Source organism: Rissa tridactyla, chromosome 13, assembly GCF_028500815.1.
Source record: "Rissa tridactyla isolate bRisTri1 chromosome 13, bRisTri1.patW.cur.20221130, whole genome shotgun sequence".
NCBI classification, from domain to species: Eukaryota; Metazoa; Chordata; class Aves; order Charadriiformes; family Laridae; genus Rissa; species Rissa tridactyla.
In genome coordinates, this window is record NC_071478.1 from 17,182,320 (window position 1) to 17,195,429 (window position 13,110).

At 49.3% G+C, this 13,110-nt stretch overlaps 1 protein-coding gene across 5 annotated transcripts in view; it reads right to left on the bottom strand.

Moving 5' to 3' along the window:
• Positions 1 to 13,110, bottom strand: part of MORC2 (MORC family CW-type zinc finger 2) — a 58,921-nt gene that overhangs the window by 13,511 nt on the left and 32,300 nt on the right. For all 5 annotated transcript variants that reach the window (XM_054219667.1, XM_054219671.1, XM_054219670.1 and 2 more), the window contains 6 exons: positions 7,105 to 7,187; positions 6,167 to 6,252; positions 2,721 to 2,861; positions 2,063 to 2,217; positions 1,806 to 1,934; positions 359 to 464 (listed from right to left, as the gene is read on the bottom strand). In XM_054219667.1, the coding sequence (XP_054075642.1) occupies positions 359 to 464; positions 1,806 to 1,934; positions 2,063 to 2,217; positions 2,721 to 2,861; positions 6,167 to 6,252; positions 7,105 to 7,187 (700 nt within the window). The remainder of the gene's footprint in view (positions 1 to 358; positions 465 to 1,805; positions 1,935 to 2,062; positions 2,218 to 2,720; positions 2,862 to 6,166; positions 6,253 to 7,104; positions 7,188 to 13,110) is intronic.

Genomic DNA, 13,110 nt, shown 5'->3' on the forward strand with positions numbered 1-13,110 from the left:
AAAAGACGGCTGAGGGGGGACCTTATCAATGCTTATAAATACTGAAAGGGGGGGTGTCAGGAGGATGGGGCCAGGCTCTTCTCAGTGCTGCCCGGAGACAGGACAAGGGGTAACGAGCACAAACTTGACCACAGGAAGTTCCACCTAAACATGAGGAGGAACTTCTTTGCTGTGAGGGTGGCAGAGCCCTGGCACAGGCTGCCCAGAGAGGTGGGGGAGTCTCCGTCTCTGGAGACATTCCAACCCCGCCTGGATGCGTTCCTGTGCCACCTGCTCTGGGTGACCCTGCTCTGGCAGGGGGTTGGACCGGGTGATCTCCAGAAGTCCCTTCCAACCCTTATCACTCTGTGATTCTTACCTGTCCTGTTCAGGATCAGGGTTCATAGAGCATACCCAGCTATCAGGGTAATTCTTCTCCACTGAGCTCAGCTGGAATGGGAGAGTCCGCCATTTCAGACATACATCTGTTAGAGAAACAATTTGCAAGTCAGAAATATACAGCCTGAGCAGCAAAATCACTTTTTTCCATAGCACTTCTCAAGCCCATTTAATGCCCAAGGACCCCACCAATTTCCAAAGTATATCCAACAACAGTAAGACTAGCGGCCAAAAAGAAAAGTGAGATGGCCACAGGATATACTGAATGAATTCTTGCTTCATGCTCACAAAATGATTGGAGGAAGACCTCAAATCTTGTATGAGGCATCTGTAAGAAGAACCTGATGGAGCCTGGCATCAGCTGATACTAGAGGACCTCGCTCACTGCTGCAATGACAGCGTGTACAAACCAAACTGAACTGCCAGCCCTGAAATCACTGCTCATCTCAGAAGTCAGGCTGGTACCGATATCAACACAAAACAAGTCAGAGATTTATCCACTGAAAAAAAAATAATTATTATAATCTAATAAATTTTAGATGAACCAGGAAGACAGATTTAGCTTCCAGACTATTGCTGGCCTACCAGGAAATCCACAGCTTAAGAAAAAAAATAAAAAAAAAAAATCAAGTTTTGCCACAAAAAAGCAAATGTTCTTAAATCAGGCTCTGGAAGGGATGTCAACCACAGAGCACAAGAAGAATGACAGGAAAGCCCCTCCTCTTTGGGAGGAAATTGGAAAGGACTGAGAAAACTGTCCAGGCAGAAGAGCCTAACAAAATAATTCCACAAGACCGGCCTCATATTCCTTGCTACATCCTCATCCCCACGTCCTGTGGGGAAAATGAGGTTGAGAGAGTTTGGTGTCCCTCTACTAAGAGCCAAAGCAGTTGTGTTGAGATCTCCCTTACCCCAGGAAGGGCTTAGCCAGAGCTTTAGAGGTGCACAGAAGAGAACTTGTGTTAAATTTGGAAGTCGACTGTAAATGGTTCCCCTCTGTGCTCACACCTAGTACCTATTAGCAGGCCAGTGCATCAGAACCCAAATTACTTGGCTACTTTGCATTGCCTACAGGCAAGTTTCAGATCTTACTCCAGTGTTGGTGGCTTGGGCCAGTTCCAGTGACATTTCTAAGCCCATTCTCAACACTGCTACTGGCAACACCTGCCTTGTTCTGTAAGGGCACCCGAAGAACATCATGGTTAGTAAACCGTGCAGGAAAGGAACCTTACACCAAGATGTCCAAGTGTACCATCAAGTGCAGACAAAGGCAACTCACAGAAGGAGACAAACCCTAGAAGGGGATAATGATAGCAAAGCTCATCTCAAATCCCCGACCCGTTTAGCTGCTCCCCAACTGCAGCCAGGAGCCTTCCCCCCTTCCCCAGGGAGGAGGAGCCTCCTAATCTCAGCCTGGCTGGACGCACCGCACTGAATGGTGGTAGGGATCTCCATGGCTCTCCGGCGTTTGTAGCGCAGTTCACTAGACGGAGGCTGGTTCCAGTTTGCTGACAAATAACCAAATTCATCCCAGAACTTGACGATACCTCTCTGGGCTGGAAAACAAACAAGCCCCGGCTCAGTACGGAGCCATTACAACGAAAATCACCACCTGCACTCTCGGCTGCCCTCCCGCCACCAAAGTTTCACCTTCCGGCCCCTGGTAATTGTGAAGCTTTGTTACCTATAGCAACATCCTTCCAATACTGAGCCAAATGCTCTCCCATGGCCTTCAGCAGGTGTCGATACTCTTTGGCATCAGCGAAGTCTTGTTTATTATGGGTTGGTTCCAGAACCAAATAGGGCACGTCCACCACACCTACCACTCCACCACATGCCCTGGAAGAGGGACACGCAGTCACAGACATCATTAAACCACAAGGTCGTTGTTGAGAGGAACAGTATTGAAAACAGGAGATTACACACCCACCCACCCCCCCCCTCCTGCAGCAGGACTGGGTTTAATTTATCAGCTCTCTAAATCAGGCTCCGGCCGGCATGCAAAAAGTCAGGTCGGCTCAAATGTTTGTATTTGCTTTCAGGACCCATCCTCCCTGTCCCTAGATGGAGGCACTATTGCTGTCAGCGTTCATCACCCCCAAATGCCAGCACTGAGAACCAAAGCCTCATACCGCTGCAGGTATGACCAAAATCTGCGTAGAGAACTCTCTATCGAGAAACCAGGGAAATACTGGGCAATATTAAATATAACTTATTTGTCAGAATCCAAACTAAAGGCTGACAAAAGGAGTAAGCCTCACTCATGAAGAGCAGCCCAAGTCACACGCGGTGACATGCCAGGCCTAAGCAAAAAGGTTGCTGAAGAATATCCAGGAACTCACATGCCACCCTCCAGCTGCGGGCCCACCTTCTCATACATCTTTATCAGGCGACTGCAGTTATAAATGAACATGCCGTCCAATTCGCGCTGCTCGATATTCACCCCAAAAATGAAATTCAGTTCTTTGGGTTCCTTCAGTGCCCTGTAAGAGAACGAAACGCGGCCTCAGAGATGTTGAAAAATCAAACTAATTAGTTGCTGTCATTAAAGAGGGGGTACGGAAATCCAGCACCTTTGAGCATCATGGGTTTACTAATACCTGTCCTGTCGTCTGCTATTTCTAAAAACCAAGAAGCATTTGTTGAACGTGCATTACAACTAAAGACGAACAAAATACAGAAACTTTGCGATACAGGTATCAATTTAGGCGGGACAGCATCTGTTCAGATAATTTAACTGTTCATTTGTATACGTTTTCTCCTTCAGGAATGGATTCTGGTTTTTATTTCAGATCTGCTTGTTCAAAACGTTACAGTTAACTAGTTTTATGAGAGTACTGTCAGGTACAGACTGGTCTTCTCCGATGCTATTTGGGTTTGTATTCTCCAGACGCAGATCTCTATGTCAGATAACGCATGTAAATTAAGATTTCGATATAAAACTACAGTTCCGAAATTCAGGTTCTGGGAAAGGTTCTGTAATTGCAAGTTGTACAATGCTATTACTCCAAGTCCAAAAGCTGGAAGACACAACACACAGCCCCAAGCAGAGATTTTTTTTTTTTTTTTTTTTCCTGGAAATGACAGCATAGCGATGTGCATGATTTTTACTTTATCTATGCAGCAGATGACTTCAGCAAAAGTTGGCCTCAAATACGTTTGTGAGCACATACGGATTTCTGAATCGGAATCTTTGATTATCAGGAATGGTGTCTCCTGTGATGCAGAAAGCCTCAAGAGATTTAGCCGTCTCTGCGTTATAACTCAAGCGAAATCCCTGCGTCTCACAAACAGAACCACTGCTCTTTAATGAGCTGAATTAAGTAGTTTCCACGGCTTCCATGAAATCCATGCTGAGGATTTTTCGTAATAAGGATCCTTAGTTTCAGGCTGAAGGCATCATCAAAGATGAGGTCCAAACGTTTAACTATTACAAGGCATAGTCTCTACCACTGTCCTACCCACCCCTCTCATTTTTGACCTCCCTTATTTTCCCTCCCACAGCAAACTCTTAGCACTTATAGGCTTTATCCCAATTAGGAATTTGACTTCTCCTTAAGCAATCAGTTGAAGATAGTGGAATTCTTTAAACTGATCTGTTGACTGTCTACTAACATCAGATATTAAAAGAACCTGAGCTGTGTCTGCACGACCACTGCAGATATGAGACGTAAGTCCGTCTTAACAGTCAAGCATCTCAAAATAAAGCCCTGAAATAAATTCGTTTCAGGTTCATTTTCTGTTTAAAGCCGTCCTCTTCCCTGCACAAGGTGTATAGCTACCCTGTAACACAACTTCCCACTGATGACTCTAAAAAGTTACTAGGAAACGACCTGCTATAGCAGCTTTCAGTAATTTTAAACCCAAACCCTTGCCAAGAGGTGTTCTGAACACTGCCAGCATAGAAGCCGGGCTACAACGTTCCCCTTTTGGTCTCATCTCATCCAGGTGGACAACTGCTATTTGAGAGCACGAGCAGGTGTGGCTAAGTACCCATCTCGGGGATCAATTTTCTCTTTCTAACTTCTGGAGAAGGACGCAGAGCCTTAAATTTTAAATAACAACGTCCACCCACCTACAAAATAGGAAGGGCATCTCCTCATTTTTATCAGAGAGGACTGGAAGTAAACCAAACCGTGGAAAATTAAGTGGTGGGCCAGAAATCCAAGGTTTTACAACTAGGACTTTAGAATCTGTCCTACCTGCTGGATTTATAACCTGACCTTACACAGGCTCTGGAAACCAGAACGCATTTCTTTCACTGATGCACACAGCACCAGAGAAACATCAGCAAACTGTCCTAGAACATACTCTAGAACTCAAGAGTTTTCCAAGAGGCTACAGAAATTGTTTTGTACAGAAGGTTTCCTATCATACACATTTTTCCAGGAATTTCTTCTGTTTTCCGGACGGAGTACAAGATTATGGAATAGCCTGGCCCTCTCAACTGTCTCTGGTCACCGGTGACGAATGCCGGGACAAAGGGAAAGTCATACGCCCGCGGAGAAGGGGCTGAGCACCCGGCAGCTCTCGCCTGGGAGCGCACACGGTCACGTCTGCGCAGAAAACCCAACAACAGGCCTTTTCCTCTGCTGCTGGTTCGCTCTCACATACATCTATTTTCCTCGTCATCGCATCTTTGAAACCTGACTAGAGATAACCTTTTGACGTTATCTACAACGGAGGCATTCTTCCAAAACAGCTGATTTACGTTTTGTGGCCTTCTTAGATGTAAACAGAAAGAAGTGCTTAAGAAAATCTGGAATCTGTAATTTCCGACTAGCCAATAAAGGGCGCAGAGAAGCTATTTTCAAACAAACTTGTATTGTCCAAGTTCCTTGACTGTCGTTCAGCTTTTTAAAAGGAAGAAGTATTTTACCCAGTGGCGGAAAGGCCAGAAGACCACTCACAAAATTTTACTTTGTGCGCTAATGTCATCAAACCCAAGAATTAAAAACACAAGCCGTACGTGTGCCCGGAAGTTGAAGAAAAACGATTCTCCCAGGAGTTTCTGCATTCTTCAGATCACAGCTCTAGCACTTTTAAATTAAAGCTGGTTTTATTTCTTTATTTTTAGCATCTTAAGGTACATTAGAACTATCTCTGGCAACAAGCCTGGGATAGTTCTGACCTAAGCAGCCAGGTAAACTAGCATGCACACCACTCGAGTGCGAATGGAGACTGGGGATAGACAGATCTCGAACTTTCTTACACTCAGCACTTGTTGTAAGAGCCCTTGTTTCTGGTTACCACTTCATTTGTGAAATGCATATGATAAATTTGCAAAAAAAAAAAACCCGCCCACACCTGTGTACAGAGAGTGAAATATTTCTGCGAGTACATTGCAAAAGTTAATTGCAACCGGAGCGAAGTTAGAACAATGTCTTGAGATTTCACGGCACTGACTATAACAGAACTCAGCCAGGTTTTAGAAAACATCTCTGCAACTCTAAAAGCTGTTTCACTGGAAGTTGCTAACGTTTGTTTGCCTCCCTGAATCTTACTTGCAGAAGAGTGAAAACAGCTGACATGAAAACCCAGTAAACACCTACAGAAAACACGCCAAATCCAAAGATCTCTTTCAGCAATGAGAAGGGAACAGCAGAAGCAACGAGGACTGCAAGCTCAGTCCCCTTCGTTTAGCAGCCAGGGCACGCAGGATACCCACAGGCGCCCGAGCTTCGAGCTGAACTGCTCCCGCCACCACACAAGCAAAGCAGGAGGGACGTATGGGCACGTGGAGGGAAGAGCCGGGGAAAACCAGAGCTCTGAACCACCCTGCACTCACCGCTGCTTTGCGTCCTTGATCCTTTTCTTGACGTCAGCCTCCCGGCGCATGGTTATCGCGGAGTTTTGGACTTGACGTAGCGTCACCTGCAAACAGGCATCGCACAGTAAAATTGCTGCCGTGAAATTCATGAAGTTAACTCACTTCTGTGATTTCTTCCCCCTTCAGGAAGATCTCAGAAATGTTTCAAACGTAAAGAATTCGTGGTGGAGGGCAAAAATAAGCATGCCTTTACACTTAGGGCAGTACTTGCTGCTGGTTTGTTTAAGTAGCTACACAGTTCTTGGAAGATAGCGTGTGAACGTACCTAAACGTCTAAGGTAACTGAAACCAGAGGGCAACGGAGGCACAGGGAAACGGCCAGGGTGCTTGGATCCTGTTGTTCCCATTAGATGCCAATAGGAAGTACAGTGGTTTTAAGCTGGTCTCAATTTCTGACCCAGCCGGCGTCCCCGCGAGCCCTCTGCCCACCCAGGCGGGTCCCAGCCCTTCCCCCCGTCCAGAGCCATGGCCCCCCCGGCAGGGAAAGAGCAGCCCCTCTCCCACAGCCGGGGGCCAGCGGTGCCGGCAGGGAAGGGGAACAGCCAAAAAGCACCCAATTTCACTTCTGTCCAAAAACCCTCACTTTCCCCTGGACTCTTCTGCAGACGCTGACGTCGAAAAAAAGCGCCTCGGGGCTGGGGATTGCCTTCCCACGTGGGATGCATTGGAGCTTGTGGGCAGGGGAGGGTCAGCTTCCCGACCGGGCTGGAAACCACAGGTAGGTGTTGAAGCGCGGCCAGTGGCCATGAGACCACAGAGCGCTGCTGGCAACTCACCGCCCACTCAAGTCGCCGCCTGCTTGACCCGCACAGCGGGTGCTGCGACGGGGCGGCGACCAGCCGGGCCCAGCCCCGGCGCTCTGAACCGCCCCTCAGCGCCCAAACCACGAGGCTCACCCTGGACTCCCGCGTGAGATCCCCTCCCAGGCGCAGCTCGAGGGCGCGTGCTTTACTCTCCGCCTCACGAGCCTTCTCCTCCGCTGAAACACACAGGGAAAAGGAAGATGTCAGCCATTCAGTACAGGCAGCGCGCCGTAAGGCGTTCACCTGAGAAGACCGATTTCCAGAGCCTTTGCTGGACTGACACGTATAAGGGTAACACAAAAAGGTACAGAATAAAACCTTACGTGCGGAAGGGCATCACCGAAACGCCATCTGTAACTTGCTCAGAGGCCGCAGTCAACCCTGGCATAATAGCAGGGATAAACTCTGCAAAAGTGTGTTTAAAGGAAGGATCCATGAGGAATTTAGTGAGGAACTGGAAAGCGTAAGCATTCAAGTGGCCCTGCCTGCTCTGCCCAGACGCACGAAGGCAGAGAAAGGCTCTCACAAAATGAAGACTGATTCAGGCTGGCAAAGGAGTTACAAAGAGCTCATTTTCTTGCAGGGATGAAGGGAAAGGAATACTCTGGGAAATGGTTTTGTCTTCGATAATTGCTAAATTTTGCCTGGAACAAGACAAACCTGTATTACACAAAATCAGAGGCAGTGTTCCCAAAACCTACCACTACACGTGATCTTTGCATGCACAAGGTTTGCCACTGTTTGCCACTTAAAAGAAACTCCCTTTTTTGCTCCTCTCCCAGACTACCAACGAGACTGCGGGGCAACGGGGATGCATCAACCTCACGCTGCTTAAGATTTGTTCAAACAAGTTGGATTTTCAGCGAGGAGACCCCTTCCTAAAATTGAGACACAAGGCGCTTTGGCGAATTGGCACCGCGCACCTTGCGTCCGCGCGCTCTCCATCCATGTCTACAACCCTTTCGGGTCAGAAGCCCGTTCTGCTCACAGATGTGCCAGAACTGATCCTCCTCTGGCCCACAGGTTACGAGGCCCCCAGGGGTGAACGTGCCCTGGCAGGTGATGCCAGGGTTAGGCAGGGAAGGTCGGAGCCGCAGCTGTCCCCTGCAGGCACCCGCCCGGGGCACGCGAGGGGATGCAGCGCTGCCCTCGTCACGACGCTCCCTCTGCCCGTATTCCAGCACGGACGTTTCTGCAAGAGGATGTGGCGACGGCGCAGCCTTCGTGGACTGCAGAGATTTCTAACAGAAACGGACCCGTACAAATGAAGCACGAACAGAAATGATTATGTGCAAGACGACTAGAAGAAACGATAAAGCACGGGTTAAAGAGCGCTGACAGGCACAGACGCGATTTGGAAATAAAACTGGTAGACGCTGAGGGATCGGTGTGGCTCACAGCAAGGCAAGCAGCGGGCGGGCACCCTGTCGCAGGAGGGCGGCAGCATGGCCGCAGCACACCCTATGAGCCACCTCTCTCCCAACGGGGAGACAAACTGCAGCTGTGAGATACCCGAAACAAGAAAACACAACGGTGGAGGAAGGGCCTCGACTAAGATTTGCAGAGGATAAGGTAAGCAAGAAGATGACAGGAACGCAACTGGTTCTTAAGAGATCACCGAGCATCTCTCCAAAAAGCAGCACCGTTGCCAGCCAGAAGGAATCCGGATGCTGTTGCTGGTGTTTGATAACCGGTACGCACTGTCCTCCCTGCCACCGTCAGCGTTACTTGCTGAGATGCGCTTTTTTGGCACGTGCAGGAATGCAAACAGACAGAGTCAACTTACCTAGACCATTACAATAAAAATCACTTTCCCTTTCTACGCAGTGGTACATTTGACTTTTGTTGCACTAATTCCCACAGAAGCACGCTCTGAGGCTCACAGCAGCTCACCGAGCGAGTCACGGCAGAACTGCGCTGTGCGACCAACTTCATCATCAAGTCATCATGGTCAAGTTTAGCTTGAAGACACAGGAGTTTGGAGACCACTTAAAACATTTGGTCCATTTAAATCTAAGCTCATACGGTAGAAGCTGGTGGGCTAAATGCAACCGTGTCTAGAGGGAAGAACGCAGCGGTGACCCATAAGGGCACAGGTCAAACCTGCTCCAATGATGCGATGACGACCGAGAAGGCACGGCTGACAGGGAAGGATTCTGTTACAAGTCTGAGGGTTGAGGCCCTAATGGGCAACAATGCATGCCCTAAGCAGGACGACGAGCATACAGCAGCCAGAATCCACATTCACGTCCCCCCGGGGGACAAGGGGCACAGCACACCCATGGTACTGCCAAGTAAGTCACTGGATGCACTAATATGCTCCGGACTAACATCCAGTGCAAGACACAGCTGCTAATGACCGTCAGTACCGGACACCCACGGAACTCCTCGCCTTTTCTGTTTGTTTGCTTTTCAAACTTTTAAGAGGATTTCTTGAAACCAGGCAACGGCAATACCGAGACGCCTGGGTGCAGCGCTCAGTCTTGGCTCAGAAACACGCAGAAAGCAGCCGCTGGTCTCTCGCCTCGTGCAGGAATGGTACTTTTTTTCCTGTCTCCATCTGCTCACTTAGGGATCTGGATGCTACAGCTTATCGCATGAGGCAGGAAGTCAGCTCGAGGGAAAGAAGAGTGGCTTTTCCTCATCTTAAATATATGTATGTCTTCACTCCTGAGCCGTGGTGGTTCTTGCAGATGTCAATGCCATGTCACCAATAGTCACAGCTGCCCATACGTCTTCCCCCCCTCCAATATTTTTCGGTTATCCTAAGTTTTGGTTCCAGAAGCTCATAAGCCATTTCCAGAGACTCATCAATGCCTCGGTGAGTTCTACAGTACAATGGATTCCAACGTGTCCCTGGCAGGCAGCCACGGCATACTGGAGCTGCACGTAGCTCAGCTAAGACCCACCATTTCCCACAGCGCACCCCTCGTTTCAAAGGGGAAAACTGCAAACCACTCCCTGGTGAAGATGCCTCCTAAGAGCAGTGTGCGTTCTCAAGAGAAAAACGCACGCCGGAGATGAGAAGTTAATCTTTTCTATTGACAGCAGAACAAGAGAACTTGGTTGTTACAGATTAAGTTCCTTTTCCTAGAAGCAGTGAGATGTGTGCCACTGACACTGAGGCTAATTCTACAAGAATGTGTTAGTCCTGGAGGCTTCCTGTGATCAAATCTTGCAGAAAACAGTCTGAGGTCTGCTGTGAGTTTTTACCACCACGTTCAAAGCCCAGCATCCGTGTTTCCGTGCCAATGGTATCTGCTCTTAGCACTGGGACACGGAATGGCAGTGTTCTTCAGTGACAAGACACTAAAGCTCACCTTTTAAACACCACGGAGGCCTCGGGGACTGCTGCAAGAAAGAAGCCTCTCTAATCAAGCTACTCGCACCTTCTCGAAGGCAAGGCAAGTGTGCGCTGAACATCTGCTCTGGCTATGGGACTCACTCTAAAAAATAAATTCGTCTATGAGGATTGAGGCACAGGATAAAATCTGCTTAAACTTCGCAGTTTCCAGCCCATCTCATTAGGTTGCACTTGACAGAGGAGGAACAGGGAACGTCGCAATTTCCACGATTTCATTTGGCTGTTTTGCTTTGGGCAGGGCCAGGATCACGCTCTGCCCTTTAACGGCTCTGCACAGGCTGAACGTGACGCTGCCACTCGAGTATCTGACCTGCACACACACGCGCCTAGAGCAGCACGAGAGAGTACGCAGGGAGAGAGGACACACGCCTCGCACTGTTTTATGAAGTGGACTGATGAAACCCACCAGAAGATACATCTCGACACGTCTTACAGCTTCCAAGATTCCTCCTTCACTACAGCATCTCCTCATCAGGGTTTACGGAGACCGCTTTGTATGTTGAATCTGTGCAAATTTAATGAAGTTATAGGCTATATTTATACGCTTATGTAATTTCAATATGCCGAATATCCAATAACGTCAAATTGGGTTTCTCCTGAGAACTACAGGACTTAACGGGAAGGGAAGACTAGACAGACAAAAGGTATGTCTTGAAGGGAAAAAATAAAACAAGAAACAGGATTCCCTTGTACATCCAGGTCAATCACTTTTATGTCAAGTGACAGATTAAAAATCTTTATTTTGAACAACTGCCTCAACAGGGACGGAGAAGGAGAACAGAACCAAAAGCTAATGATACACACAAGGTGAGAGCAGAACTGTGGGGTAACCAGGGGGTTAAGAGAGATGCTCAAGAGAGCTGGTTGGTATTCAAACACCACTTTCTCCAAGCTCAGGATCGGGGCATCCGTAAGAGCAAGAAATCGGGCAAGGGCAGCAGGAGACCTGCATGGTTGAGCAGGGAGCTCCTGAAAAAGCTCAAGCGGAAGAGGTAAGTTTACAGTAAGTGGAAGAAGGGACTGACCCCCTGAGAGGATTCCAAGAATGCTGTCGGAGTATGCAGGGATGAAACGAGGAAAGGCAAGGCCTCCTTGGAATTAAACCTGGCAAGGGACGTCAAGGTCAACAGGAAGGGCTTCTACAAGTATATTGGAGACAAAAGGAAAACTAGGGAAAACGTGGGCCTGCTGCCGGGCGAAGCAGAAGCCATGGTGACAGAGGATGCGGAGAAGGCAGAGTTACTGAATGCCGCCTTTGCTTTGGTCTTTACTGCTCAGGCCAGCCCTCAGGAGTCCCAGACTTTGGAGAAAGTAACAGGGAAAGTCTGGACAAAGGAAGACTTCCCCTTGGTTGAGGAGAACCAAGTTAGAGATCAATTAAGTAAATTGGATATCCACAAGTCCATGGGAGCTGATGGGATGCACCCAAGAGGGATGAAGGAGCTGGCAGAAGTCGTTGCTGGGCAGCTCTCCATCATCTCTGAAAGGTCCTGGAGAAGAGGCGAGGTGCCTGAGGACTGGAGGAAAGCCAATGTCACTCCAGTCTTCAGAAAGGGCAAGAAGAAAGACCCAGGAAACTACAGGCTGGTCACCCTCACCTCCACCCCTGGAAAGATGATGGAACAGCTCATTCTGGGTGTCATCTCAAGGCATGGGGAGGAAAAGAAAGCTATTGGAAGCAGTCAACACAGATTCACCAAGGGAAAATCATGTCTGACCAGTCTGACAGCCTTCTATGACAGCGTGGCTGGATGGACAGACGAGGGGAGGGCAGTGGGTGGTGTCTGCCTTGACTTCAGCGAGGCGTTCGACACGGTGTCCCACAGCATCCTCGCGGGGAAGCTTAGGAAGTGTGGGTTGAATGAAGGGACAGTGGGGTGCATTGAAAACTGGTTGAAAGACAGAGCTCAGGGGGTCGCGATTAGGGGCACGGAGTCTGGTTGGAGGTCAGTGAGGAGCGGTGTTCCCCAGGGGTCAGTGCTGGGGCCAGACCTCTTCAATACATTCATCAGTGCCCTGGATGAAGGCACAGAGCGCACCCTCAGCAGGTTCACTGATGACACAAAGCTGGGGGGGGTGGCTGACACCCCAGAAGGCCGTGCCACCATCCAGAGAGACCTGGCCAGGCTGGAGAGTTGGGCGGAGAGAAACCTGGGGAAATTCAACCAGGGCAAGTGCAGGGTGCTGCACCTGGGGAGGAATAACCCCCCGCACCAGGACAGGGTGGGGGTGACCTGCTGGAGAGCAGCTCTGTGGAAAAAGACCTGGGAGTCCTGGGGGACAACAGGATGCCCATGAGCCAGCAGTGGGCCCTGGTGGCCAAGGAGGCCAATGGCATCCTGGGGGGCATCAAGAAAAGCGTGGCCAGCAGGTGGAGGGAGGTCATCCTCCCCCTCTGCTCTGCCCTGGGGAGGCCACACCTGGAGCACTGGGTCCAGTTCTGGGCTCCCCGGGTCAAGAGGGACAGGGAACTGCTGGAGAGGGGACAGCAAAGGGCTACCAAGATGCTGAGGGGACTGGAGCATCTCTCTTGTGAAGAAAGGCTGAGGGATTTGGGTCTCTTCAGTCTGGAAAAAAGACAGCTGAGGGGGGACCTTATCAACACTTATAAATACTGAAAGGGGGGGTGTCAGGAGGACGGGGCCAGGCTCTTCTCAGTGGTGCCCGGGGACAGGACAAGGGGTAACGGGCACAAACTTGACCATAGGAAGTTCCATCCCAAAATGAGGAGGAAC